Source organism: Telopea speciosissima, chromosome 8 (assembly GCF_018873765.1).
Source record: "Telopea speciosissima isolate NSW1024214 ecotype Mountain lineage chromosome 8, Tspe_v1, whole genome shotgun sequence".
NCBI lineage: Eukaryota > Viridiplantae > Streptophyta > Magnoliopsida > Proteales > Proteaceae > Telopea > Telopea speciosissima.
Window position 1 is genome coordinate 17,167,472 of NC_057923.1, and position 27,144 is coordinate 17,194,615.

Below are 27,144 nucleotides of genomic sequence, written 5' to 3' on the forward strand. Positions count from 1 at the left end.
GGGAGATGAGATTTTGGTCAGGTTTTGCCTGGATGCTTCTAGGAAGGACCTCAAGGGCAAGGGAGAAAATGAAAGGGGAAAGAGGGCAGCCTTGACGGATGCCAACTTTCGAAGGAAACGATCCAACAGGGGAGCCATTGACAATGACTGAGAAAAAAGGGGAGGAGATGCAGTAATGGATCTAGTGGACAAAAACATGGGGGAAGGACATTTGGATCAAGACATCGCAAATGAAATTCCATCGTAAGGAGTTAAAAGCTTTATGGATGTCAATTTTAAAGAGGGTGGCGGGGGAGTGCGATTCATGATCAGAACCTCGAACAATCTCTGCACAGAGAAGAATGTTGTCAACAATGCTTCTACTAGAAATGAAGGTAGATTGGTTCGGGCTGACTAAAGTAGGAACAACCAATTGGAGCCTATTGGCCAGAATTTTGGCAATGAAGTTGTGGAGAAGTTTGCAGAGGGAGATAGGCCTGAAGTCAGACAGGGAAGAGGCACCATCTTTTTTGGGAATGAGACAAAGGAAGGTAATGGTCGATTCTAGGGAGCTGATTGGGATTAAAGAAGAAACACTGAATAGCTTTGATGAGATCATCCTTGATGATATCCTAGGGAGGGGAGAGAGGGGGGCAAACAGAAGAGAGAGGAGAAGTAGGAGATGGCTTCATTTTTAATGTCAAGGACAGAGGTAATCGGGGTACCATCTCGAGCGAGGAGCATTGAAATGGAATTTGAGTTGGAGTGGGCTATCAAGGAGCGATGGAAGTAAGCTGAATTGGAATCTCCAAACTCATGCCATTTAATGCGGGTTTTTTCACAGAGAATACTCTCTTCTTGGGAGGAAAGGGAGGAAAGCTCAGTTGATAGCCTTTTTTCTTCCTCAGCTAGTAGGGAGGAGGAAGGTGGCATGAGAGTTGGGGAAAAGGGAAAGCCAAGCTTCATTGATGAGGAAGCGATCAATTTTGCAAGCAATCCGATCAGGGCCAATTGACCAACTCTTCTATTATGCCAAGTAAGGGGGGATCTCGACCATCTTAGGTCATTTATACCAAGGTAAGGTCTTTAATGTTGTCGTTGAAGGCATTGACACAGGGAAGGTCAAGGGGGTGGCTCCAACTTTTTTCATGGCCAAAACGAATTATATTGAAGTCACCTCCCACACCCCAGGGGAAGGGGCCAATCCTAGATTTAAGGAGAGAGAGGTCATTCCATAAAGGGAGACGTTCGACAACTCTATTAAGAGCATACACAATCGAAAGAGAGAAAGAGGTCGAGGAGTTGGGGAGGGAAAGGTGAAGGTGTAGAAGTTGGGGAGAGGAGGAGATAAGGATTTTTAAGGGATCCCAAAGGATCCAAATTCGGTCATTAGAGGAATGGTTATAATTGGATAGGAAGGACCAAGAGGGGGCAATAAAAGAAATAATGCGATAGGCATTGACCTGAAGAACTCTAGTTTCTAGGAGAGTACAGAAAGAAGCATTGGTGGATTTGATGAGGGCCCTAATGTCTGTATGTTTAGCCAGGGAATTAAGACCCTTAACATTCTAGATAAAACCATCAGTCATGGAGAACTAAAAGGGGTTGAGTAGCGACACCCGAGGGGGGAGACTTTTATATGTTTTGCGATAATAGACAAACAACTGGCATCGGGTCAGGGGGGACGCCACATGGTGGGAACCAATAGTATCCGAGGCAGAATTGGTTGAAGGGGACTCGACAGAGCCTCCAGGATGGGAAATATCAAGGGGTGGGGATTGGGAATGGGGGGAGGGGGGGTCACACCATAAAGGGTTTCATTGGGCAGAGGACAACCAGGGGGAGGGGGAGGAGCTCCCAATGGACAAAGTAACATGGGAGAGGGAAGGGGGGAAGGGGATGGGTACAAAGAGGGTTGGTTTAAAGAAAGTGAGTTGGAGAGGGTCCGGTTCAGGGGAGGCTTAGAGAAAAGAGTTGGTTCTAAGGGATCCAGTGGAGGTTGGGTTGAGCCAAGGGTATGGGTAGAGGGTTGGGACATAGGAGATTGGTAGGGGCTGGGTTAGGTCAAAGATGGGTTAGAAATAGTGGTTAGGTTAAATTAGGTAGGGGTTGGCAGAGATGGGCCAAAGATGGGTAGGGTAGGGTACGAGGGTCGCGGTCCAGTATTATAGTAAAAAAAGTTGTGACGCGAAGTTTGAGGGTTAGGTTGGGGACCATGATTAGAGCCATGGTAAGGAGAAGGGTTGGGAATATGGAGAAAAGGAGAGTGTCGAGAAGGTGGGGGGTAGGTAGCAGTGGGGGCAGGAGATGTGAAGAGGACGTCACAGGTTCAGTTACACAATAAGTGAAAAAATTGGGTGCAAGGGCAAAAGTAGAGGGGGTAGATGATGGTAGCAGGTGGAGGGGGTCAGGGCGGGAGCCAGAGGAGGGTATACCTTCGAGGGAGAGGCTTCGACAGTTGGATCGATGCTTCGCCTGACAGGTAGCGGTTGTACAGGAGACGGGGGCCTTGAGGGGCTGACGAACAGGGAATCTGGAGATTAGCGAACCAATGTTGTGGGATGGACCAAAGGGCCTTGGCGAACTAGTAGCTTGAGTGTCAATGGAAGAACTGTCAGTTTCAGAGCTAGGGACCAGTGGATCCACAGAAATAGGAGATGTGACAAAGTCCTGGACATGCGACTGCTTCTGCGGCGATGCAGACTAAGGTAGTGACCTTGACTGGATCTTCGAGGGACCTGCTGTTGAGTGGCCATCGGACCAAGGAAAGCTTGGGGGACCAATGGTTCGAGTAGGCGAGGTTGCAGATGAGATGCTGCGACGGTGTTGAGAATTGAGCCTTCCTCGGGCACAGGGAAGGAGCGGTGGGTCCTACTAGGAGGGGAACTAGAAGCCGGCTGTTCTTTTAGGTGACGAAGATGGCGGTGGGACAACTTCCGGCCACGGCTAGGGTCACGGGAGGTGGCATGGTGAGGCGAAGGAACTGGGTAGAGAGCAGACCCAGAAATCAAAGGTGAGACTTATGAGTTTGGTTCTGACGGCAACCGAGGGAGACACATGATGAAGTGACTTGGAGGCAGTCCGTGGAGACAGGAGCCTACCGTTGGAGATGAAGAAGTTGCAGGGCCATGGAGGCCATCCAACAGAAGAGAAGAAGATCCAGCCAGGGTGTGAGGTCAACAATGGAGGATGAAGTGAACCAGAAGGGTTATCGGTGTCCTCAGAGGTGGTCAGAGGTGGCAGCAGAGATTTCAGAGTCGATCGACGTGGTAGCCTTTCCAGAACAGGAGTTTGAATGATGTCCAAAGATTTTGCAGTGCACAAAATGAGGAAGCCAATCATATTTGACTGGTTGTTCAAAGCTGTAGCCATCTTCTTCCGCAATGGAAATTGAAGAGGGAGGGGGAGAGTCTTCTGAGATATCAACTCAGATCCTAGCAAACGAGAGCCTGTCCATCTTCAAAGTGCAAGAGTCAGAGTGAAGTGGGAAGCCTATCTGTTGAGGCAATATGGACTCCAGTAGTGAAAAGGGAGACCAGGCAGAACAACCCAAAGGGGAATGGAGCTGAAGTCAACCTTATGAAGTTGCATGTAAGGGTCCCACTGGTGGAGGAAGATTGGTTCGGTGCCAACGAGCCAGGGAGCACCATCAAGAGCACGGGCTTTGGCTTCATCAGAGAAGAACTTGAAGATGAACACACCATTATCTAGAAGGTAAGTATCCAAAAAACCATGAGCTTTCCCTTGTTTGGAAGGAGAAGCTTTAACAACATTGAAAGATGGCCTAGAGCCAAGGAAATGACCAACAAGGCAAGTTTTCCATTTAGAAATTTTTTGGGAGAGGAGATTGTTGGGGCAGAGAGCAAACGTGGAAGAGCCATCAATGGAAGGTTTGACATGGTGAAGAGAAAGCCCAGAACTAGAGGAGGAAGATGATGGAGGGAAGAGAGAGATCAACGGCTTAGTCCCAATAGGGGGTTGGGGTGACAGAGAAGGGGGAGGAGGCGGAGAGGAGGTGGTGGTGAGCCCCTCAGAGGAGCCTTCGATCTATCCATAAATTTAACTTTGCAGCTTCTCCCTATTTATTCTTGGAAACGAAAAACATATCATAAGCACGCATGATGTTTCATGGTATTCTATATATATATAAGTTGACATAACGGATGCAGAAAGGTACAGGTTCAATGCTGACCTCTAGCCTAAGCCCATTTTAATTGGAAACACTCTTGTTTCTTATTTATTAGTTTCTATTTTGTCAAGTCCTCATTATGCATGTTCTTAATTAGTCCAATTTGTAAAAATGAAATTTCTTTGTTGCTGGTCCCCAAAAAAAAAATATGTTTACTTCAAACAATAGTAAGTTTGGGTACACGGTAAAATAATGGGTAAAGAGCATCACAGTGCCCAAGGCTCCCGCTACTGCAGGGTCTGGGAAGGGCAAATGCACGCAGCCTTACCCCTTGCTTCGTCGGAGAGGCTGTTTCCAAGTTTTGAACCCGCAACCAACAGGTTGCAATAGCACAACTTAACGGTAAAAATAAAGGGTACGGATACATATATGGGTATTAATTTGTCTAGACTTCAATACTGTTTTTAAAAAATTAGGCACTAAAGAATGTCTATGACAATGTTATGCTACACATTATATAATATGATTTCTAAGAACAAAAATATGGGCTTAAATATATGTATGTTGCTGGAAAAAAATAGGAAATAAAAAAGAGAGAAAAGAGTCATTTTTAGGGGGGAGGGGCAAAGAATTGGAAAAAAGGACAAGGTAGCATTAACTCATCAAAACGTTTCCTTTCTTCTTATGCTACATGCAACAAAGGTTCCATTATTTATTACATGTGTAAAGGCTTCTAATGTAGTCCTAGGTAGGAGTAATTCCACTAGGAACCAGGGTAATGGGGTCACACACAAAGGCTGGCCGATTGGGTTAGGGTTCAGAAATCTAGGTCAAAACTAGGGTTAGGGTTGGACAATGGCAATGGGGTTTATGGGGTTTTAATGTGCAGATCTAGGGTGCTTTTATGGCATATAAATAATAGGATTTGGGAAGGTTTTAAAATTCTGCAATTCTGGACAGAATTGTGTTGCAGGTTTTGGGTTTTAATGGAGTAAAGGAATGGAAGGGATAGAGTGGGAGTTATGAGCTGGGTTTTGGATCGAGTGTAGGGAGAAGTGTGGGGAATGTATGCTGGAAGTTTGGTTTGAAACTGATGGACAGATTTGGAGTTATGAAGGAATCCTAGTTAAGGTAGGAGTTGCAGGTTTAATGGAGGTTAGGGTTTGATGGATGGAGGGGGGTGTGGATTAGGTCTAATGAAGGGGAATGGCTGGACAGATTAGAAGAAGAAGGTTTGAAATCAAATTTCAGATTCAAACTTATTGGATTGCAGAGAACAATGGTAGCAGCTTGATAACTTGAAGAAACCTCCCGATCTTCACGATGCAAGGAGTCGCAGGAGTCCACCCACCCAATCCACCTTGAGATCCACAAGGATATACACTCACAAAGAGCAGCAGCAATGGCAGCAAGCATAATTGCATAAAGCTAATTTTTATTAATCAAATTCGTACTCAATGCTGGCCTCCCTTACAAACTTATATAGAAGACTCAAAAATAGACTTAGACACTAAAAAGGAAAGGCCTAACCCTATCCCTAACCTATTAGGCAACTTAAACTTACTAGGAAACTAGAGTACTAAAGGAAATAGACTCAAAACATGGCTGGACTTATAGAGTCCTAATTCAGCCCAATTTACATCACATGACCACTTAACCAAGTCACATGATCACTTAAATTGAACCAATTGGATGCAACCAATTTGAACCAGTTCAATTAAAAAACATAAAAATAAACTAAGTATTGGGCTAATCCCGTATGCAACCTATATACCCCTAGTTTAGGCTCATTAAAGTGGCCTATTACATAAAAAACCCTTGGGATCAAAGGCCCAACATATGTATATCCCAACCCTAGACTTATTCCTAATAAAATAAGCCCATTTGGATGATGAATCTGCATCAGCTTCCATATGTAATCTTACATCTTCGCATAACTTTATTCAACCTTTAGTTTTCTTCACTTTCTTAGAGGTGGTGAGAGAGAGGGTGCTTGCGTGCAGAGAACAGGCAGAAAGGAGGGTCAGATGACTTAAAAGGTGCGGCAGAGAGAGAAAGTTAGCACGCAGAGAATGAGGTGAGAGGGCATGAGAAAGGAGGGTCGGGTGACTTGGAGGGCACAACATTACATTTGATTTCCTCTTCGGTGAGTGAATCAACTTGGAATCCAACTGAAATGGCAATCAACACTTTGATGTCAATTCCTTCGCGATATCGGCTATGGTACCCCGATGATTCTTAGGAGGCAGAAGATTGTCATTGATTTGCATCTGGACAATCTCGTCCATCAGATTCTTGTCATATATGCTTGATTTTACATGAGAATGGAGAACACACAACCATTGACAGGTGTAGTGGATGGAACCATCTGTGGGAACAAGAGGTGTTCCTCAGGACCATGGTTTAGGATCACGTCCGGGAGGTCTTCTAGTGGCCTCTTTGAAGCATGGTTCAAAATTTCGCGATATATCACCGAAATTTTGGTATATTTCGACACTACCGAGATGAGATGGGCTTCCAAAATGAAAATTTTCAAATTTCGGTATATTTCATCGAAATTTCGGTATATTTCGTTAAACAATGTGTATTTAACTATTTATACATCAGGGTCCGACTGTATACTGTCAATCAAGGGTGCAAACCCAAAACACCACTTTGAGTTCATTTTTTTTGCGATATGAAGGTTTAAATGTGTTTATTTAGCTTAAATAAGGGTGTTCATGAAGTATCAGGCCTTAATATGGCCAAAAACCACCGAGATGGAGTGCCGAAATATGGCAGAAAAAATACCATATTTCGGCGAAATTTCGGATATTTTGGAAATCGCAACCAGCCCGAAATGGCAAGACGAGACGAAATTTTAAACCTTGCTTCGAAGTACCATTGATGTGCCTTGCTTGGCACATCCTCGATGACCGCATCAAACTTCTTCATCTTCTTCTAGATGGTAGCCCGTCCTTTGAAACGATCTCGGCAGCAGAACCAGGCATTATATGTTTTTTTTAAAATAATTCATTGTTTTCCAAATGTATTATATGCGTTCAATACGTGTTCCTATAGAATGCCCTTTTTTTTCTGCATCCTTGGTAAAAAATATGGTAAAAAACATCTTTTTGAATCATTTAGTATGGTACACATATAATAATGTTTATTTACTAACTATGCTTCAAACATATTTTCCAATGACCACCAATGATTTTTTTTTGGGGGGGGGGGTTTGCGGGTTGTGTACTCTTATCATGTTCTTTCTCCAAGTCAGCAAGGTTGTGAAAAGATATGTCTTCTCTTCTCTAATTAACTAGTAGTTCTTTGAAATTTAGATAGCCTCAATAATGAGTGTGAAAAATTTCCAGAATATGCTTAATTATGCTTATATGTCTATCTGAAGCATTTCTCCAACAATGCCAATGATCTTTTTAGGTACTCATATCATATTCTTTCTCTAACAGAATAATGGTCCTGTGCTAATGTTTCTTCTTTTCTGTAATTGATTTTTTGAAGTAGCTGTGTGTGTGATTTTCAAATTTACAAAAAAATGAGCAACTATTTATCATTACTACCTTTCTGTTTGTACAGAAACGAGACCAACATAGTGTTCTTTGTCTTTTAGTGGAAGATTGAACTTAATTGCAATTTAGTACAATTTTTTTGAACATATACCGATTCTATAATCTGCAGGAACCTTAGAGATTCCACAAATCCTCCTGTGTACAGCTCTGCAGAGGCAGCAGAGCATTCTGTGCTTTTTAACAAAGTTCTCCAGCACAATTCTGAAGCCTTTGAGTATTCTGTTCCAGGTAACAATAGTAATGGTAATATCTCCTAATTCAATTTTCAATGTATATTGATTATTGAATTTCAAGTTGATGGCCAAGTTCTTTCGTGTTCATGTCATATAGATATTATATATGTTGTCCCATGTATATTCTGTCTAATACTTTTGCTAAAAGATGCTGGATTTGTTACCCTGCTTGGAGTGATTCAGGCATTTGCCCTCAGGGAGATTAAAATGGAAAATGGCAAAATGCGGTTCATGAATTTTGGCTTCCTTACCAGTAATTTTTTTTTTGACTTAAATACTTCCTGCTCAAACATTTGACCAAGCAAATTTTACAACATTAATGCAGTAAATACAAACTGTACTACTTATCCAAAAGAGTGGTTAGTAAAGAAAAGAAAGGAATAAATTCGCATAGGGATGTAAATAGAAAAGAAAAGTATTGTTTGAAACCATCTTTTCCCATCTCAATTAAAATACTTGTTACAATACCAGAATATAGAAACCAGCAACCAAGGAAAAGGAGGGAGGGGGACAATCGATAGCAGCCTCCCCCTAAGCTAAATTATGTAAGAAGGAGAGAAGAAAGGAGGAGGAGACTCCCTCTATCGTTGTTACATATATTCACGGTTTAACACTCCCCTTCAAGCTGGAGCATACAAATCACCCATGCCCAACTTGGAAAATCCCTTCCGGAATGCTGGAACAAACAAGGACTTAGTGAACATATTGCCAAGCTGATCAGTGGAGGAGATGACCTGAGTGACCAGTAATTCTTCGTGACGACATCCCGTACAAAATGACAGTCAACTTCAATATGTTTGGTGCGCTCGTGGAACACCGGATTGCTAGCAATATAGATTGCAGCTTGATTATCACAGAACATCTTCATAGGAGAGGTAACTGGAAAGCCCAACTCTTTGAATAAGGACTTCAACCACATAAATTCAGCAGTAGTGTGAGGCATAGCTCTATATTCACCTCGGCACTAGATCGTGCCACAGTAGTTTGCTTCTTGCTGCGCCAAGTGACTAGGTTACCTCCAACAAAGGTACAATAACCAGTAGTAGAGCTCCTATCATTGGCAAAGCCAGCCCAGTCAGCATTAGAGAATCCTAACAGATCAACTCTCTGACATGATTTATAAATAAGCCCTTTTCCTGAAGCGCCTTTCAGATATCTTAGGATTCGACAAGTGGCCTCCCAATGAGATTTCTTGGGAGATTGCATAAATTGACTGACGACACCAATGGCATAATAGATATCTGGCCTAGTAACAATCAAATAAATAAGTTTACCCACCAATCTTCTATACTGATGTTTATCTTCAAGATCATCTCCATCATCAGTCCCAAGCTTTTGGTGAGGGTCCATAGGAGTGTCAACAGGTTTGGAAGCAAGCATACCTGCTTCAAATAAAGGTCTAAAACGTACTTTCTCTGTGATAGATTGATACCTTTCTTACCGTGTAATACCTCAATTCCAAGGAAGTACCTAAGAGGACCTAAGTCCTACTTCTGAAAGTGCTTGTGTAGATATGATTTTACGGCTGTAATTCCTAAAACATCATTCCTGGATATGATTATATCATCCACACAAACAACCATTACCACAACCTTGGAATCCTTGTGTCGCACAAACACAGAATGATCAGAATAGCATTGAGAAAAACCACGAGTAATAATAGTGCTGAATTTGTCAAACCAGGCTCTAGGGATTGCTGCAACCCATAGATAGCCTTGTGTAGTCCGCACACTTTTGCAAAATTCTCCCACTGAGCAACATACCCAAGTGGTTGCTCCATGTGAACTTCCTCTTGAAGGTCACCATAGAGGAAAACATTCTTAGTGTCCATCTGGTGGAGGGGCCAGTCCAAATTGATGGCCAAAGATATGAGAACGCGAACATAATTTAGACAGGCGATAGGAGAAAATGTCTCAAAGTAATCAATACCGTACATCTGAGTGTACCCTTTGACAACAAGGCGGGCCTTAAAACGTTCAACCGTACCATCGGGATTGTATTTGATGGTGTAAACTCAACAACACTTGACAAGGTCCTTACCAGGAGATAAATCCACCAGAGTCCATGTGCCCCGAGATAGTAACTTCTCCATTTCGGTGTCCATAGCTACCTTCCAGCCAGGATGGAAAAGAGCCTCACGGTGATTGTGAGGGATAGAGTTAGTAGAGAGAGAGAAAAGGCAAAATTATGAAACTAAGAAGGAAGATGAGAAATGGACACATAACGCTCAATAGGATAAGCAGTCGAGGACTTTTACGTATAGGCTTTCTTACCTTTACTAATAGCAATTGGAAGATCAGAAGAGATGCAGCGTCAGGATCCACTGGTAAGGCAGGTGGAGCAGTATTATTTGTCGGCATGGGAGGTGGAGCAGGGACCACAAAATCAGAAGGCGATCGCATGGTTGGTGGAGCAAGGATTGAACTAGCAGGGGGCATAGTCTTCTCGTGCAAGGTTTTAGGTTTCGATTTCGCTCCTAGTTTCGCTAGGCTACGAAAACGAGCTCTGCCGATTTCTCGGTGATATCTCGGTAAGTTTGAGGGGGTTTGCAATGAAGTTTCCAACAAAAATGTTGGATATGACCTGTTCGTCTGCAGTGGTGACATGTCTTGATAGAACCAGAATTTTCTGAATTACCTTATTCATCAGAATTGAGAACCTTTTGCAAACCACTTCCACTACCATGATCATGAGCTCCACCATTATTAGATCCACTGCTATTCCCACGATTAGAAGCTGCCAGGGCTGAACTATCAACGGTAACAGGTGTGGGATCATGAGAATTTTCATGGGACACTCGAAGAACCCGTGAGAAAGTATCTGCAAGAGAGGCTATCTTATCCCCACCAAGAATGATGGATCGAACATAGTCATACTCCTTACCAAGGCCTCCCAAAAATCCCATAACCGCGAGCTGCTCTCGCTGAGTCTGCATCTGGTTCACATCAGAACTAATCGGTAGCAAAGCATTTAATTCTTCATACATCCTCTTAAAATCAGCAAAGTACTGGGTCAACGAATGCCCCTTTTTATCTGCCCGATAAAATTCATGTGATAATTCATAAATCCGAGAAAGATTGTTTTGACCTGACTATAGCATATTTGGGTATTCCCATAACTCCTTCACAGTGTCAATATGAGTGACTAAATCAACAATTTGATTGTCCATAGATTCAGCATCTGTCCAAAAATACGTGCATCCACTGTGTCCCATGATGCATCATCAACAGGCTTAGTCTGTGTCAAGTGCTTTTGTTGATCAAGACCAGTCAACAGTAACCAAACTATCTTCTTCCATTGCTGAAAATTATTGACACCTTCCAACTTCTTTTCGGTGATCCGATTAGAGGAAGAAGATACAACCTCAGCCACTACAGTCTTTGTATCATTATTTTGAATCCCATTGGATCCAAAAATAACTCACCAGAAATTTTCACCAAAAATCAATCTCAACCAATCGATATCAAGAAGTCCTCTCCAGTGAGGATCGATTCAAGAGAAATCGATCTCCAAGCAGCCAACCAAAAAATCGATTTATGAAAATCGATCTCCAAAGGAGCCAAGCAAAAAATGATTCAGGAAACAAATCCCCAACAAACAAAAAAATTGATGAGAGGAGGACCCAGAAGATCTGAAACTTACACCAGAAGTAATTTGAAACTTGAATCGATGTTGAATCAGCAACCACCAAAAGGAGAGACCTAGTTCTTTCGTTTAATCATGAACTAGTCTCTAAAAATACCCAACATGCAAATCCTGAGAAACCACAAATCCTTGATTGAGAATTGAGAGGTGAACGAGATCCTAGGCTAGTAGTGTAACAATACCATGTAACAAAACCTAAGAACCTCGCTCTGATACCATGTAAAGAATAAAAGAAAAAAGAAGAAAAGAAGAGAGAAGAGAGAAGAGATGAAGAATAATGTGACTGCAACTCTTGGGGAGTCCAGCCGTTAGAATGGAACTCCCCACATCAATTCAATATATAAGATAACAAGGGAAACAAAAAATACAACAAAAACTCCAAAGTACCCCTCTCGGTATAATTAGTGCTAGCGCTAATCCTGAGACTACAAGTTTCGTAACAACCTAAAAAGGGCATACCTAGTGCACAAGGCTCCTGTCACTGTGGGGTCTAGGGAGGGTCATAATGTAAGAAACCTTACCGCCACTTTGCGGAGAGGCTGTTTCCTGACTCGAACCTGCGACCACTAGGTCACATTGGAGCAACCTTACCGTTGCGCCGAGTAAGGGTGTCAATCGGTATGGTATCGAAGCCAAACACCCCATACTGATACCTTATCATACCAAGTACGGTACCATTTTCCCATACCGATACGGTACCATACAATACCGGTTTGGTGTACAGTTTTATTTGGTATGTATATGGTACGGTACACGGTATTCGTTATACGGTTTCTTATATTATATATTTATAAATTAGTACATATATTATAAAATATATTATACTTAGTATGTTATATTCTCATAGCTATAAATTATTATATATATTTAATGCATATATACTTATATATATTATTTATTATATATAAATTAGTATATATATAAGTATATATTATGATAATACGGTACCGATATTCGGTAATTCGGTATGGTATCAGTATGTACCGCCGGTATCAACCTCCATACTGATACCGTATCGTACAGAGTACAGTACCATTTTCCCATACCCGTACCATAGCGAATGTAATTCAGTACGGTACTGGTATGGGAAAATGGTACTGTACCGAATTGACACCCTTAGCGCAAAGGCCTGCCCTCTAGACCTTGGGGTTTACGAGTTCACAAAATTTCAGCCCCATCTGTCCTGCCACATGCAGAAAGTAGGTTCTTGTCTGCCTATTTATGTGATATGCCTTTCGAGAGAAACTCAACCCTTTTTATATTACTTTTCTTTTGGGACTAAGTTGTTACTAGAAAATTGCAAATGAAAAAATATTTCCTTTATGAATAACTGAGAGGTCTAGGTTATGAGGCTTGATATAAAACAGATGACCTGAATTCTGCCTTTTTGGGCTTATATTTACTTATAAAGTTCTATTTCTGAATTTCATACATCCCACTGTAACTATATTCTTCTCCTTAATGATACTGTTTTGCTTGAAGTAAAATGATGTTGCTATGCTTATCGTGTATGGCATTTTCAAGCTTCTCAGGTCTTATCCAGGAGCCAACGTGTAGTAGTTCAGCATATGAGAAGGAACCTTTCCAACAAAATGCTCCCATTGTTAGTCAAGCACAAAGAGATTATGGAGAAAATTCTAATCATTCCTTGGGCAGGAATGTTGTTAATGTACGATACATTTCACTATTTTACTATAGAAATTGGGCTATTCTGTTGTCTGGACTTAGTAACAATTTAAAATGCAGGATATACCAAATTCGGTTTCTTCAAAGAAACCCAAAGTCAGGAAGAAAGGAAGTGACGACATCTCTTTCCCAAGTGGACCGGATTCTTCCGAGATCCAAGGTTGGTATATGATATTTTCCTTTCATTTATACAACTGTTTTCCATCATTTGTTTGAATTGACGTCTAAGTTATTGAATTTTCAGATGGTATCATCAAAGGCTTTTGCAAGGTGGTGGAGGACTTATGTTCAAGAGCAGAATCCCTTAATGATGATGAGGATGAAGCGGAATGGACTTCATTGCCTCTTGCTGATCTTAAAATGCTTGGAAATGAAGTCATTTCTATCTGTGCAAAGAAAATTCTACACTTGGTTCCTGTGGATAATCTTGTAAAACTTCTAGATGTTCTGGATCGTCAAATTCGTCGTGCAGAAGGATTGTCCATTGTTGAAAATGAAACTGTAAGTATACTAATGTTATATTTGGAACATTCACATTTGTTATAGAGAATGCAATTTCTCTTCTATCAAATGTGCTCATTTTTAAATAAAATAATAGCACACTTTAGAGAACCGTGTGGGAGTTTGGAATGGCAGGATATGCTCCATTTGGCTTTGTTGATGAAATCTGTTTTCATTTCTGCCTTTTTATTGTTCTCATTATACAATCTTTTGTTACCTCTAATTGGAAAAATGATCTTTGGTTGAGTTAATGAGTTTACTGGAAATATCAGTTGTATAAAATTAATGGCACAATATTCGTCAAACTGTGGCAGCAGAGATGGTGGATTTTAACTCTTCATTCTGTTCTAATCTTGACTTGTACAATCAGTGTGGACTGGTTTGTGGCATCAGTATTGACTGTATTACTATTGGGTCTCATGACTCTCATTTCCATTATATCAAGTTTGCCAATATGTTTAAGGATGTTTACTTTTTTTTCTCTTCCATAACTTTGCATGTAACCCTTGTATGGATGGCTGGCTACGTGATGAATTTATATGTTTTACCATTCTCTATTAGAATAGGCATTAGGACATGAACTTGATTACTGGATTGGTTGCCTTGGGGAGGGGGTTTGTATGTGGTTGAGTTTAATCTTTAATCTATGCTTATATGTAGATTAGTAATCCTAGTTGTCATGCCGACTAGGCGACCCAAGGTGTGCTAAATGACAATATGTAATATAGCAATGATAATTATATATAATTATGTTTATATGCTACTAGATTCCATATCTATGCAATATAATATAATTATTGCTAGTAATGGCCTAATATTAGAAAACCATCATATAATAAACAAAGTATATGATATGGTATAATCATATTCATCAAAAAACAAAGCAATAAGAAGCATAAATCAATGTAAACCAGTGAAGTGTCAACAAGGCGTGTTGTTGCCTTTGACCCAAGAAAGAGCCTGGACACCTAGGGACACCTTGACAACAATGTCAGTAATTTGTAAAGTTGTTTTTGCTTGTGATATGAAATTTTGAACATTGATAAAACATGTGACAAGATCAGAATATGGAACCAACAATCAAGGAGAAGAAGAAGAAGAGATTGGGGGAGAGAATGGGAGGCTGCTAGAAAGGCTAACAACCAATAGTAAGTCTCCCCCTTTCCAATTATATTTATAGAGACTGATTAGCTTTTCTATTCAGTCTGGGAAAGAGAATTAGTAAGTAAACAAACAACTAAACACAGATTCCTTGTGCAACTAGGTAAGAAGAAAATTAAAGAAACAAAGAAGTAAAGACATCCCACGATAGAGGGACTCCCTCTATCATGGTATACATAATCAACACCTCACGGTTTAACAAGACATTTTCTTCTTTTCACCTCCTCCACCCCCACCCCCCCAAAAAAAAAAAATTAAAAAAACAAAAAAAATTCTCTTTATCATATTTTAACTATTTCCCCTGACTTTTCATCTCTCGTGTTTTCTGTGCCATATAAAATTGGCTACATTCCACTACAGGTCCCTAATGTTGGGGGAGATAGTGCCTGCCATCCCACATCTGCCCTTACTGTGCCCAACTTCTCAAAAGTTAAATGTGGTTATGGCCAGTTAAAAGGGCGCTGTTATTTTTACCAAAATGCCCTTAAAATCATTTTTATGGTTTGAGTCTAATTTTAAAACTTGGTGTCAACTGAGGGATCAGCCGATCCACTCAGGATCGGTTGATCATGGATTTCCAATGCTGTTCTTCTCTTTCTTTCCAGCAACAGAAACTGCAGAGCCCTCTCTATGTCTCCCCATTTTCAGTGGCTGGTCTGTTCTTTGTCCAGCCTCAGCAATAGCACATCTCTCTCTGTTCTCAGTCTCCCTGCTGCTTCCTCCATCTTTGACTCTACGATCTCTCTCTTTCTCTTCAATTTTCAGTCTTGGGGAGATTTTCCTGTTCTTCGTCTCTGTTTCAGTTTCCTGTGATTTCATTTTGTGGTGATTTCCCCTGTTTACAGACTGCAACTGCACATCTCTCTTTTTCCACTTTCAGTTTTCCAGTGGCTCCCTTCATTTCTGACTTTCTGTAATCTCTCTTTGGTTTCAGTCTTTGGCAGTCCCTCCCCCTCTGTCTCTCTCTCTGTATCAGTCTTCCCGCAATTTCAGTCTGCCTGGATTTTCCCTTTTGCTCTATATTCCCCCCTAGCTCAAAGATCCAGTCCTGCAATTCCCATTGGTGTATTTGTTACTACTGGCGCAGCAAAGCTTGGTCTTCTCTTTTGAAGAAGACGAGCTTAAGAATTGTTGCAAATCCCTATTTCAAAAAAGCTCTATGTGGCCATTAACAACAGTGACCTTGCTGCCAAGCTTCTCCATGGGAATTTTAGAGACGATGAAGTTTTGTTGTTTCCCCCTGGCACATTACCTTATTTTTCTTCGGTGGATTCGATCATATGCCTTCCCTCATCCTTTTCTCCTTTCACATCCTTGTTGGGTTCCAACAACAATTGACTTGTAATTTTCCCTATTTCAATCGGAAAATGGTCACCTGTGATGTCACAATTGAAAGGGGTGCCACTTCTGCCGTTTATGGTGGTCTTTGTGGGTTGCTTGCTGGGAGAATTGGTGGGAGCCTTACATCATTAAGGGAAGAGGCCATAACGGCAAAATGGTCAATTTGAGAAAAACTTAGTCATGTGACTCCATAAGATAAAACTGCCTAATGACTTTTAATTTTTTTGGACCTTGGCTGTAGTCAGGGCAAACATGGAATGGGAGACACAATTCCCTCAAATGTAAAGGACCTGTTACATGATTTATTCTATAAATTTATATGGTCATTCCCTGCTTTTGTCTCTCATGTCAATTGTGCTCTCTGCCGGTTAAATCCAGATGCTTTACAAGAACCTTACAATTGATTGGATGATCCAGACCGAAAAGACTATGCTACGCATTGGGGGAAAGAGAAAAGGAAAAGGGATTAGAATAGCGTAATGAACAGTCTGCTAAGACTTAGTGAATTAATATTGCTTGCGTCACATTTTTCTTTGGGAACCTCAGCTGCTTCCTTCTCATTTTGTAATATGTACTGTTTCTTTTTCTTTTTCTACCAGGATGAATCGGATATTGTCTCGGTGGTTATGTGTGGATTGGAGTCCACTCATGTGGCTTTAGCTGTGATGGCTCATCATGACATGCCAAAGCAGCTCTACAAAGAAGAGGTTCAAGCTCCATGCTGGTCTCCCTGCCTCCTTTAAAATTTCTTAGTTTCTTTTCTGAAATTATACGTGATGCCATTGTCTTCTGTTATATTTCGGTGCACCATTTAATATGGGCAGAGTCTGATATTTTTTAGCTTATCCATATCAGATCATTGAAAGAATTATGGACTTCTCTAGGCATCAGATCATGGAATGCATGTCAGCTTGTGATCCATCATACCGTGCACTGCATAAACCGAGTGAAAATGGAGCGCTTGGGGGTAAGCTTCTTTATTTTTACCCGAAGACTGGTATTTGTGTTAGTTGTAATGTGGCTTTGCGCAGTCTTGTTCTACCATAATGCTGACAGTTTTGACATTTTCTGATTTTATTAACTTGCATGGACTTTTTTTCTTTGTCCCCTTTATCTTTGGTTCTCAAGCCTTTCTTGTCTCGTCTTTTGTTTTATTTTTGTCATTTTGTGTGATGTTAACTACGGGCACCCTGAAAGTATTGGTAGTAGTATGTAGTGGTTGCAATGTGAAATGACCTTATTATTTTCGTTCTCATTATTCAGGGGAGGATGATGAAGAAACAGATACTGAATTTGGTTCTGCAAACAAGAAGCGACGAAGTATTAAGAGTGTTAAAATGAAGAAGTCAAGCCTTAACAAGTGTGCTTATCACTATTACCTTTCTTTCCAACTTTGTATGATGATTAGCTTTCAATCAAATCCCAAATGAGGTAGATTCTAATAGTCTTCCTGGTTGTTAATGTTAGGGTTTCTGCTGCTGTAAATACGCTTCTTCAGAAACTTTGCACCATTCTTGGTTTCCTTACGGATCTTCTGTCAATAGAGCGCCTATCAGATAGTTGCATCCTACAGTTGGTTAAGACAAGCTTTGGAACCTTATTGGTGGATAACATCCAGCTCTTGCAGTTGAAGGCCATCAGTTTAATCTGCGGGGTATTCTAGTTCATATACTTATATGTTTATAATTTATAATTATAATTTGTTCTTCGATCTGCCAATTGACTGATACCAATCTCTCACTCTTATCAATTTCCAGGTATTTTCTTCATACACACAGCATAGGAATTTTTTGATAGATGAAACAGTGCAGTTGCTTTGGAAGCTACCATCTTCTAAGCGAGCTCTTAGGACTTACCATCTACCGGCTGAAGAGCAAAAGCAGATACAGATGATCACTGCCTTGCTGATTCAGTTAGTTCAGTGTAGTGCAAACCTTCCCAAAGCATTGAGGCAAACACAAAATGGCAGTCGAATCTTGGAGGTTTCAATTGATGCTAGTTTTCCAACCAAATGCCATGAAGCTGCCACAGAGGCATGTTGTCTTTTTTGGTCTCATGTTCTTCAGAGACTTACTACTGCAAAATCTCATGAAGCATCTGAGTTGAAGTTGATATTAGAGAATTTTGTTATGGATCTTCTTACAACGTTGAACTTACCTGAATATCCTGCTTCTGCTCTTATTCTTGAGGTAATAATTGTCAACAAATTTGTAACCAAGCATTACATTTTTGTTCATGTTGAATTGATGTAGGCATACCTGCAGGTTCTATGCGTCTTATTGCTCCAAAATGCTGGACTTAAAGCCAAAGATATATCTGCACGTTCCATGTCCATTGACCTTCTTGGAACAATTTCTGCGAGGTTGAAACGGGATGCTGTCCTCTGCCGTACAGATAAGTTCTGGATTGTACAGGAGTTGGCTGATGGAGACACAGACGATCATGAGTATCCAAATGATGTTTGTTCTGTTTGTCTTGATGGAAGGGGTGGGAAGTTGTCATTTGTATGTCATTCTTGTAAGAGATTGTTTCATACAGATTGCATGGGGGTAACAGAACATGAAGTTCCTACCTGTGGCTCGTACTGTCAGTTTTGCCTCTGTAAGAAGCAACTAATTGTTCTACAATCATATTGTAAATCGCAGAGCAATGAATCCATAGATGATGGAAAAAAGAGTCAACATGTGTCAGAAAGAACTTCTGAAACTTCAGAACCAATTACAAAATTGGAGATTGTTCAACAAATGCTTTTGAATTACCTCCAGGAAGCCAGTTCTGCAGATGATGCATATCTTTTTACTCGCTGGTTTGTTACTCAATTGATATATATATTTATTTTAAATTTTTTATGCAACTCCTTGTTTGCATTGATATATACATTAGGTAGTTAAATGCAGGTTCTATCTTTGCCTATGGTTCAAAGATGACCCCAAATCACAGGAGAAGTTAATTTACTATCTTAGTAGACTTAAGTCAAAAGCAATTGTGCGGGACTTTGGCACTCTTTCTTCATTACTAAGAAGGGATTCGGTGAAAAAGATATCTTTAGCATTGGGGCAAAATAATTCTTTCTCGAGAGGATTGAATAAAATTCTTTACTTGCTTCTGGTAAGTACAGTATAATTTGTTCACTTTTTGTTCCATTTTTAAGTTATGTTAATCATATTAGTTCCTAAAGTGTATTTTCTCCAGGCAAGTTTAGGAGAGAACTCTCCTATAATAAGGGCCAAAGCAATGCGTGCGGTAAGCAGGAATTTCCTATACCATCCACATTAGCCATGATGTGTGTGAGTAAACCGATTCCTCTTTTTTGGTACTGTTGAATTCACCCCATATATATTTTTTTAATAATGAAACAGGTTAGTATAATTGTTGAAGCTGATCCGGAGGTTTTGTGTGAGAAAAATGTTCAATTGGCTGTTGAAGGAAGGTTTTGTGACTCTGCAATTTCTGTTCGGGAAGCTGCTTTGGAACTTGTTGGTAGGCATATTGCTTCACATCCGGATGTTGGATTGAAGGTATCTGAGATCAAACTTGTGCTCCCTTTTCCTCTTTGTGCGGAAATTGTTGAATTAAATTAAATTTTTTCTCTGGGTGCTTCTCTAGTATTTTGAAAAAGTTGCGGAGAGAATAAAGGATACTGGAGTCAGTGTTCGCAAACGAGCTATCAAAATAATCAGGGATATGTGTACTTCCAATGCAAACTTTTCAGAATTCACAAGTGCCTGCATTGAGATAATTTCTCGTGTTAGTGATGAAGAATGTAGTATACAGGTATGTCCTCAAGTGAGGGAACGAAGGTTTTTCGTTTCGTAATTATTTTTATGCATCTAAAATCATATCACATGCCCTGATATATGCTGTGTAAAACAAAATTGTGGCCAGAACATTTTTTGAAGAATATAAGTTCTGAATCTGAGCTGACTTAGGTTGTCTTTGTATGAAAATGTTGCTGGGTCTGAAGCGGGGGTTGAGCCGGAATTTCTATACCTAGTTTTATTTATTCCAATCTATAGTATTGTCTCTCTTAACACATATCCCAATTGACGTCAATTCGTTTGTGTTTAGTACCTCTTACTCTATACAAAATCAAAATGATAAAGTATTCTGAATAGAGTATTCAATTGTCATGAATCATGAAGAGAGGAAGATTGAAATAGGCATTATGGAGACTGAGCTCAAGACTGATTACTCTAATTGCAAATTTGAATGACTTATCTTCTTGAAACTTTATGATGGCCTACTATATTTTGACTTAAGCATCTTTTCGCTCTCATCTTGTGACATTCATCTCTGTCTAATCAGTATATATATGTATATTTTCCTAGTGTAATTGCATAGATAGTCTTTTCTCGTAAAATATACTGCACAATCTTCTTCAAGATAAGGGTTGCATGAAACTCATCTAGGTCAAAGCTCTCTCTGTTTCCCTTTCACCTTTTGTTTTTCCCTTATTTCCTTTTTTTTATATGAATTCTTTCCATTTGACAGGATCTTGTCTGCAAGACATTTTATGAGTTCTGGTTTGAGGAGTCTTCTGGATTCCATACTCAGTTTGTTGGAGATGGTAGTTCTGTTCCATTGGAAGTTGCAAAAAAGACTGAGCAGATTGTTGAGATGTTGAGGAAGATGCCAAATCATCAACTTCTTGTGACAGTCATAAGGCGCAATCTTGCACTTGATTTTTTTCCACAATCTGCTAAAGCTGTTGGAATTAACCCTGTCTCACTTGCATCGGTACATAAACGTTGTGAGTTAATGTGCAAATGCTTATTGGAAAGGATATTGCAGGTACTGTTGCTTCATTCTAACTTCTTAACAATTTAATGTTGTAATTGTAATTGAGTTGTTTGTTGATGATTTCTTGTATCTCGGGAGAGAAAATAATTAATGAGGATTTTCTGTTGTATCTCAGGTAGAGGAAACAGTTCATGAAGATGTGGAAATGCGTGCACTTCCTTATGTGTTGGCTTTGCATTCATTTTGTGTTGTGGATCCAACTCTCTGTGCACCAGCTTCTGATCCATCACAGTTTGTGGTTACTCTGCAGCCATACCTTAAGAGCCAGGTTTTTTCAGCTGCTTCAGTGAACTCCTTAAATACCTACTTAGTAGTTTAAATTCTCAACCTGATGATAGATTTGTTTTAGCTGTTTTCTGAAAGATGTTTTTTTGTTACTCTTGTAACTTTGGCACAAAAGTTTATTTTGCACACCTTCAAAGTCTGCTGCCTGGAACAGAGATATTGTGTGAATTAATGAACTATAGAGGTCTTATGGGCCAAACCCGAATTCAATTAAGGTATTAATTAGTTAATCAAGCCACCAATTGAAATTTGAAAACCAGAAACAGAAATCAGATTCAAAGAAACCAGAGTTGATGAAGTTTAGTTGAAGTAGGAAACCTGAAAAAATCTGGAAATCTGATTTTAGTAACAATGAGATAAATTGATAGCAAGAACGGGCAGGGTTTAAGGATTGTATTAACTCAATAACTTGAACTAAAATTAACCTCAAACTTAAGCTGAGGTTTCCTAACAGAATAAGAAATTGCAGGTTAAGAAAACTTAGAAAACCTGGCCTGAAATCGATGGAGAAAAGAGTAGAGATAGGAGAGGGAACCAATCAGGAAAACACCAGATTGCAGGCTTGGAATCCCACCTGAGCCTAACCTGGAATCCACCAGGCCTTCACTACCGAATCTACAGTAGTAATTGGTTTGAAATAGACAGAACCAGTAACAAAAGCTTCTATTCATTTAATGAAAATCAATGGGAAGCTCTGTTCCTCTTACCCTTATTTATAATGTTTTTTACAGTTGGACTCCACAAAGGTGAGCGTCGAGCCTTTCTTGGATGAGAAAGGAAGAACAGAATCAGAACTTTAATGGGAAAGCCCCTTCAATTGACCAGCCTTGGAGGATTCCTAAACTGATGAGGACTGATGGGTTTCTAGAAGACTAAGGTGTTAGGTTCAGAAACTCATTTGAAAAGTAGAATCGCAGTGAATAAATGAGGACCAGGACTCAAGGATTAGTGATAAACTGTAATCTATACCTCAGATTTATATCAAATTTCAATGGGTTGCTCTCTTCAGGTATAGGAACAGAATATCAAAAGTTGAACTTGGTCCAAAGGTCTGATCTCAAGTTTCAGAAGAATACTACTTAAGATAGGACATCTAAAACCTATATCAATTATCAGTAATTGGATGATTTCTGATAAACAAATAAAACACTTAGATTAACTAACAGAAGTTTATAAAATATAAGATAGAAATTGAACAATAATCTGAGGTATAATGTAAAACAGAATCTACTAATTGAAACTGGATATCAGGACATAAACCTAAAAAGCCAGCGATCCTAGAAACACTAGGAATCTGATGATCTGGGTTCAGATTCAAAATTTGAAATCATCGATGGGTTCAGTGTAGAATCAGATTGTACAATATGAACACAGAATTGAATTATCAATAGCAACTAGTAAGAAACTGATGGATATCAGATTTATAGCATAAACATGAGGTTAAGAACATACATGTTGCAGGAATTAAACAGTGAAGAAGAAGATATAAGAAGGATGTGCACGTACAAATAGGACTGGACTTGTAAAGCCCTAATCCAGCCTAACTAAAACATTTAATAGAATTAAAATAAAGAAACTTAACTAATTTTGTAGGCCTAGATTTTACCCATATTATAGGCCCATTAAAGTGGCTCATTACAATGAAAACACATTGGATTAAAGGCCCAGTGCATACATAACCCAATTCAACGCTTATTTTCATTAAAATAAGGCCATTGTGTTTTATCTCCATGAAGGACTCTGACAAAATAAACTCAAAACAGGACTGAACATATGGATCCGATTCCAGCCAGATTAAAACATCTTAATAGTAATAAAATAAGGGAGAAAGAGCGCTAACTGGGTGTGTGCGGTGTGCTGCCCCTGCGCTCAGACACAGGGGTGCGCAAAATTACCGCTGCGCCCCCATGGAAGGGCGGAATCCATGGTCATTTCGTGCGTTTCTGTGTCTGGGCATAGAGGCAGCACACCACACACACCCAGTTAGCATTCTCTTTCCCAATAAGTAAATAAGACTCCCAAACATAGTTGTCATGGCGACAAGGCAGTGGCGGAAGACAAAAGCCAAGGCGACACCAACTAGGCGCCTAGGCTATGCCTTGACAACTATGCTCCCAAAACCATCCCCACAATTCTGGTTCTAAGGGGAACCAGCAACTGAAACCGCAGGCTAGAAGACTGGGTTAGGACAGAACTGCAGGCCAAGGGAATGCTTTCCCATGCAGCCACAGGCCTTTTCTGTGGTTATACTTCCTCCTCCTTTGATACTTGATCCTATAGTTTGATTGTGCATCACATTCCGGCTTTCCTGTTAGTCAGGACCGGGGGGGGGGGGAGAGTAATCCAAACCAGGATCACACAAAACAGAAGAACTATAACTGATTAGCAGAACCAGGATCACCCAAAATAGAGGAACAGAACAACTTAGGGAGAAAATCCATATCTTGCAGCTGAGAGATATCAGAATCAGATAGCCTAATTCTCTGCTCAAGTGCTAATCTGAACCAGTCAACCAGTGGAATCTGTCTGCAGATATCTCTGAAAACAATGTTTTTATTGATCTGTGCAGATAAGTCCTAGTTGTAATAGACTAATAGGAAAACTATGATGCTGATCTGGAACTTGAATATCAGCCAATAATTTTCAGAAATTGAAACCAGAATTAAAGATCTGACAACTAGAATCTTATACATCAGATTTGAAACAAATCCAAGCAATATTTTAAGAGTTATGATTTCAGGAAGCTCACTGAAATATACACAGGTGTAAGGAAAGTCGAGAAATCTGACCTGTTCTTGAAGATAATAAGGTAGAAAAGTTAGTTTAATTAAACGGGTTAGGAATGCACCTGGAACCCCCTTGGAATCCACCAAGTTGAACCTGAGAATTTACTCAGAAGAACAGAACTGAATCCACAGTGCTACAACTAAGCTATTGACCAGCTAATGGAGGTATCCTATTCCATCTAGGACTCTATCATAGCTTTCAAATTTCAATCTGGAAAACACAGACCTAATTCTAGCTAACAGTACTATCAGTTTAGACATCAAAACAAAGCAAAATAATAACAAAAATTATCCACATGATCAGTAATTCCTAAATACTCAAAGAATAAGGCATCATAAGACCAAATCAAATCCTCCTCTTGGTCTTAGATACTACATGAATGAGAGAGAGCAGCACCATGTTTAATTTTTTTTCTTCCTCCCCCCCCCTGTAAGGCTGATAATCGAGCAATTAATGCAGCAGCATGTTTTTGAATCATAAGCATTTATCTTCTCCCCCCCCCCCCTGCTGTAGGCTGATAATCGAGCAATAGCACAACTGCTGGAGAGTATAATCTTTGTAATTGGGGCTGTTCTACCGATGCTCAGAAAGCTTCCTCAAAGTGTTATTGAAGAACTTGAACAAGATCTGAAGCAGATGATTGTTCGGCATTCATTCTTGTCAGTTGTCCATGCTTGCATCAAGTAGGTTCCCCCTCACTTTCTCCTTTTGATCGTTTCCAATAATCCATTCTCCTATTCAATGTTAGAGTTTACCCTAGAATGTTGCTTTTAATATGTTAGATTCAGCTTCAGTATCAAAGATAGGATTTCTTTTGATTCCAGCATATTTTCGTTGCATTATGATTATTTTAAATATATCTCTCACTATATTTCTTTTGATTCCAGCATATTTTCGTTGCATTATGATTATTTACACTACATGCTATTGCTAATGAAAAGAAAATTTCTGACTGTTTTGCCTTTTTTGAGGGGCATTATGCTTGAATTGGTAAACTACCGTCTTGAAGGCATAAACTAAACTCTTGAATGTACAAGCTGGCTCTCTTTCTTCCAGTTATTCATTCTCCATCTTTTGTTTGACTATTGCTTTCCTTGATCATTTGTGCAAGGAAAGCTTGAAATCAAACACCTATAAATCCTGAATTATCCCAGTTGTCATTATCGTTACCTATCATCCATTCTTGAATCCTTTTACCGTAGCCTATAAATGTGAAACTTTCGTTAATGACTGTTACCCTACCAATTTGCCCACTCTTGTGTCAAGGACCTCAATTTGTAATCCTTATTGTTCTTGTGACTGCACTCGACCGAGCCACTGTAGTCTTCTTCTTACTCCTTTAGGTAACAAGATTCTAGCCAACAAACATACAATATCCATAGTAGATCTACAATCACCATCAACACCAGCCCAATCAGCATCATAGTAACCCATAATATCAGTATGGCCATGACGCACAAGACCTTTCCTGGGAGCACCTTTGAGATAGCTCAAAAATATGACAAGCAGCCTCCCAAATGGCTTGTTTAGGAGTTTCCATGAGGTGACTAATTACACCCACAACAAATGAAATATCTTATCGAGTAACGGTTAGATGAATAAGTCTTCCAACAAGTCGCTTGTACTGATGTTTATCTGCAATGTCTTTATCATCACATGACAGAAGCTTCAGATGAGGATTCATAGGAGTATCTACAGGCTTAGAGCCTAAATACCTGTCTCAGATAAAAGATTGTAGACAGCTCTGAATATGAATGCTTGAGTGATCAGAATCGATCACCCAGGCCCTTTATTTATAGTAATCTGAAGTACATGTAATTGAAGTAAAACTCCTCGGTCCTAATCCTACTAGGAATTCCTAGTACAACTAGGAATCCCAGAGTAGCACTCGGCTGAGGAGGAAAATACACTAAAACAGTGGAAAATAAAAAATAAAAGAAAGAAAAAGAGTAATCCTAACACAACTAGGAGTGCAATCCTAACACAAACACAACTAGGACTGCAATCCTAACACAACTAGGACTAGTTCCCCCAATCGGGTAACTAGCCTATCTCAACATTCCCCCTCAAGTTGGAGCATAAATGTCAACCATGCCCAACTTGACAAGAATAGGATGAAAAATCTTTCCACTTAAGCCTTTAGTAAACACATTAGCAAGCTGGTCAGAAGATTGCACAAATGGAACACACACTAGCCCTCCTTCCAACTTTTCTTTAATAAAGTGTCTGTCAACCTCCACATGCTTAGTACGATCATGCTGAACCGGGTTGTGAGCAATACTAATAGCAGCCTTGTTGTCACAATACAACATCATGGGAAGAGGAACAGGAGTCCTGATATCTTGTAATAAACCTTTGAGCCACAACATTTCACAAATACCTTGTACCATAGCATGAACTCTGCTTCAGCACTAGATCTTGCCACGACGTTCTGCTTTTTACTACGCCACGTAACAAGATTGCCGCCAACAAATGAGCAATAGCCAGAAATGGACTTTCTATCAGAGGAACCAGCCCAATCCGCATCAGTATATGCTTCGACACGAAGATGACCATTCGGAGACAAAAGAATTCCTTTACCCGGTGCTGATTTAAAATATCGAAGGATCCAGATAACAACATCCATGTGAGAGGAGTGTGGATCATGCATGAACTGACTAACCATACTCACAGATACTGCTATGTCAGGTCTTGTATGAGACAGATAGATGAGCTTACCAACCAATCTTTGATATCGACCTTTATCAACAGGAGTTCCCTCCTTTTCTTTTAGTCTTGTAGTAGCATCCATAGGTGTATCGGAAGGATGACACCCTAGCATTCCAGTCTCGGTCAATAAATCTAGGATGTACTTTCTTTGAGAAAGAAAGATGCCTTTAGAAGATCTAGCAACTTCTATCCCTAGAAAGTACTTTAGTTTTCCCAGATCTTTTATTTCAAATTCTCGCCCAAGATAAGTCTTCAGCTGGGTGATTTCATGATTATCATTCCCGGTCACCACAATATCATCAACATAAACTATTAGGAG

At 39.9% G+C, this 27,144-nt stretch overlaps 1 protein-coding gene across 1 annotated transcript in view; it reads left to right on the top strand.

Annotated features, from left to right (window-relative positions):
- The window catches only part of LOC122670955 (sister chromatid cohesion protein SCC2), a 69,675-nt gene that overhangs the window by 11,447 nt on the left and 31,084 nt on the right, over window positions 1-27,144 (top strand). Inside the window, exons 2-18 of the mRNA XM_043868007.1 lie at window positions 7,787-7,905; window positions 13,088-13,224; window positions 13,302-13,401; window positions 13,486-13,742; window positions 16,844-16,951; window positions 17,100-17,211; window positions 17,508-17,604; window positions 17,712-17,898; window positions 18,002-18,433; window positions 18,509-19,050; window positions 19,142-19,352; window positions 19,437-19,487; window positions 19,604-19,762; window positions 19,851-20,018; window positions 20,736-21,035; window positions 21,160-21,312; window positions 24,630-24,799. Coding sequence (XP_043723942.1) covers window positions 7,787-7,905; window positions 13,088-13,224; window positions 13,302-13,401; window positions 13,486-13,742; window positions 16,844-16,951; window positions 17,100-17,211; window positions 17,508-17,604; window positions 17,712-17,898; window positions 18,002-18,433; window positions 18,509-19,050; window positions 19,142-19,352; window positions 19,437-19,487; window positions 19,604-19,762; window positions 19,851-20,018; window positions 20,736-21,035; window positions 21,160-21,312; window positions 24,630-24,799 — 3,303 coding nt within the window. The remainder of the gene's footprint in view (window positions 1-7,786; window positions 7,906-13,087; window positions 13,225-13,301; window positions 13,402-13,485; window positions 13,743-16,843; window positions 16,952-17,099; window positions 17,212-17,507; window positions 17,605-17,711; window positions 17,899-18,001; window positions 18,434-18,508; window positions 19,051-19,141; window positions 19,353-19,436; window positions 19,488-19,603; window positions 19,763-19,850; window positions 20,019-20,735; window positions 21,036-21,159; window positions 21,313-24,629; window positions 24,800-27,144) is intronic.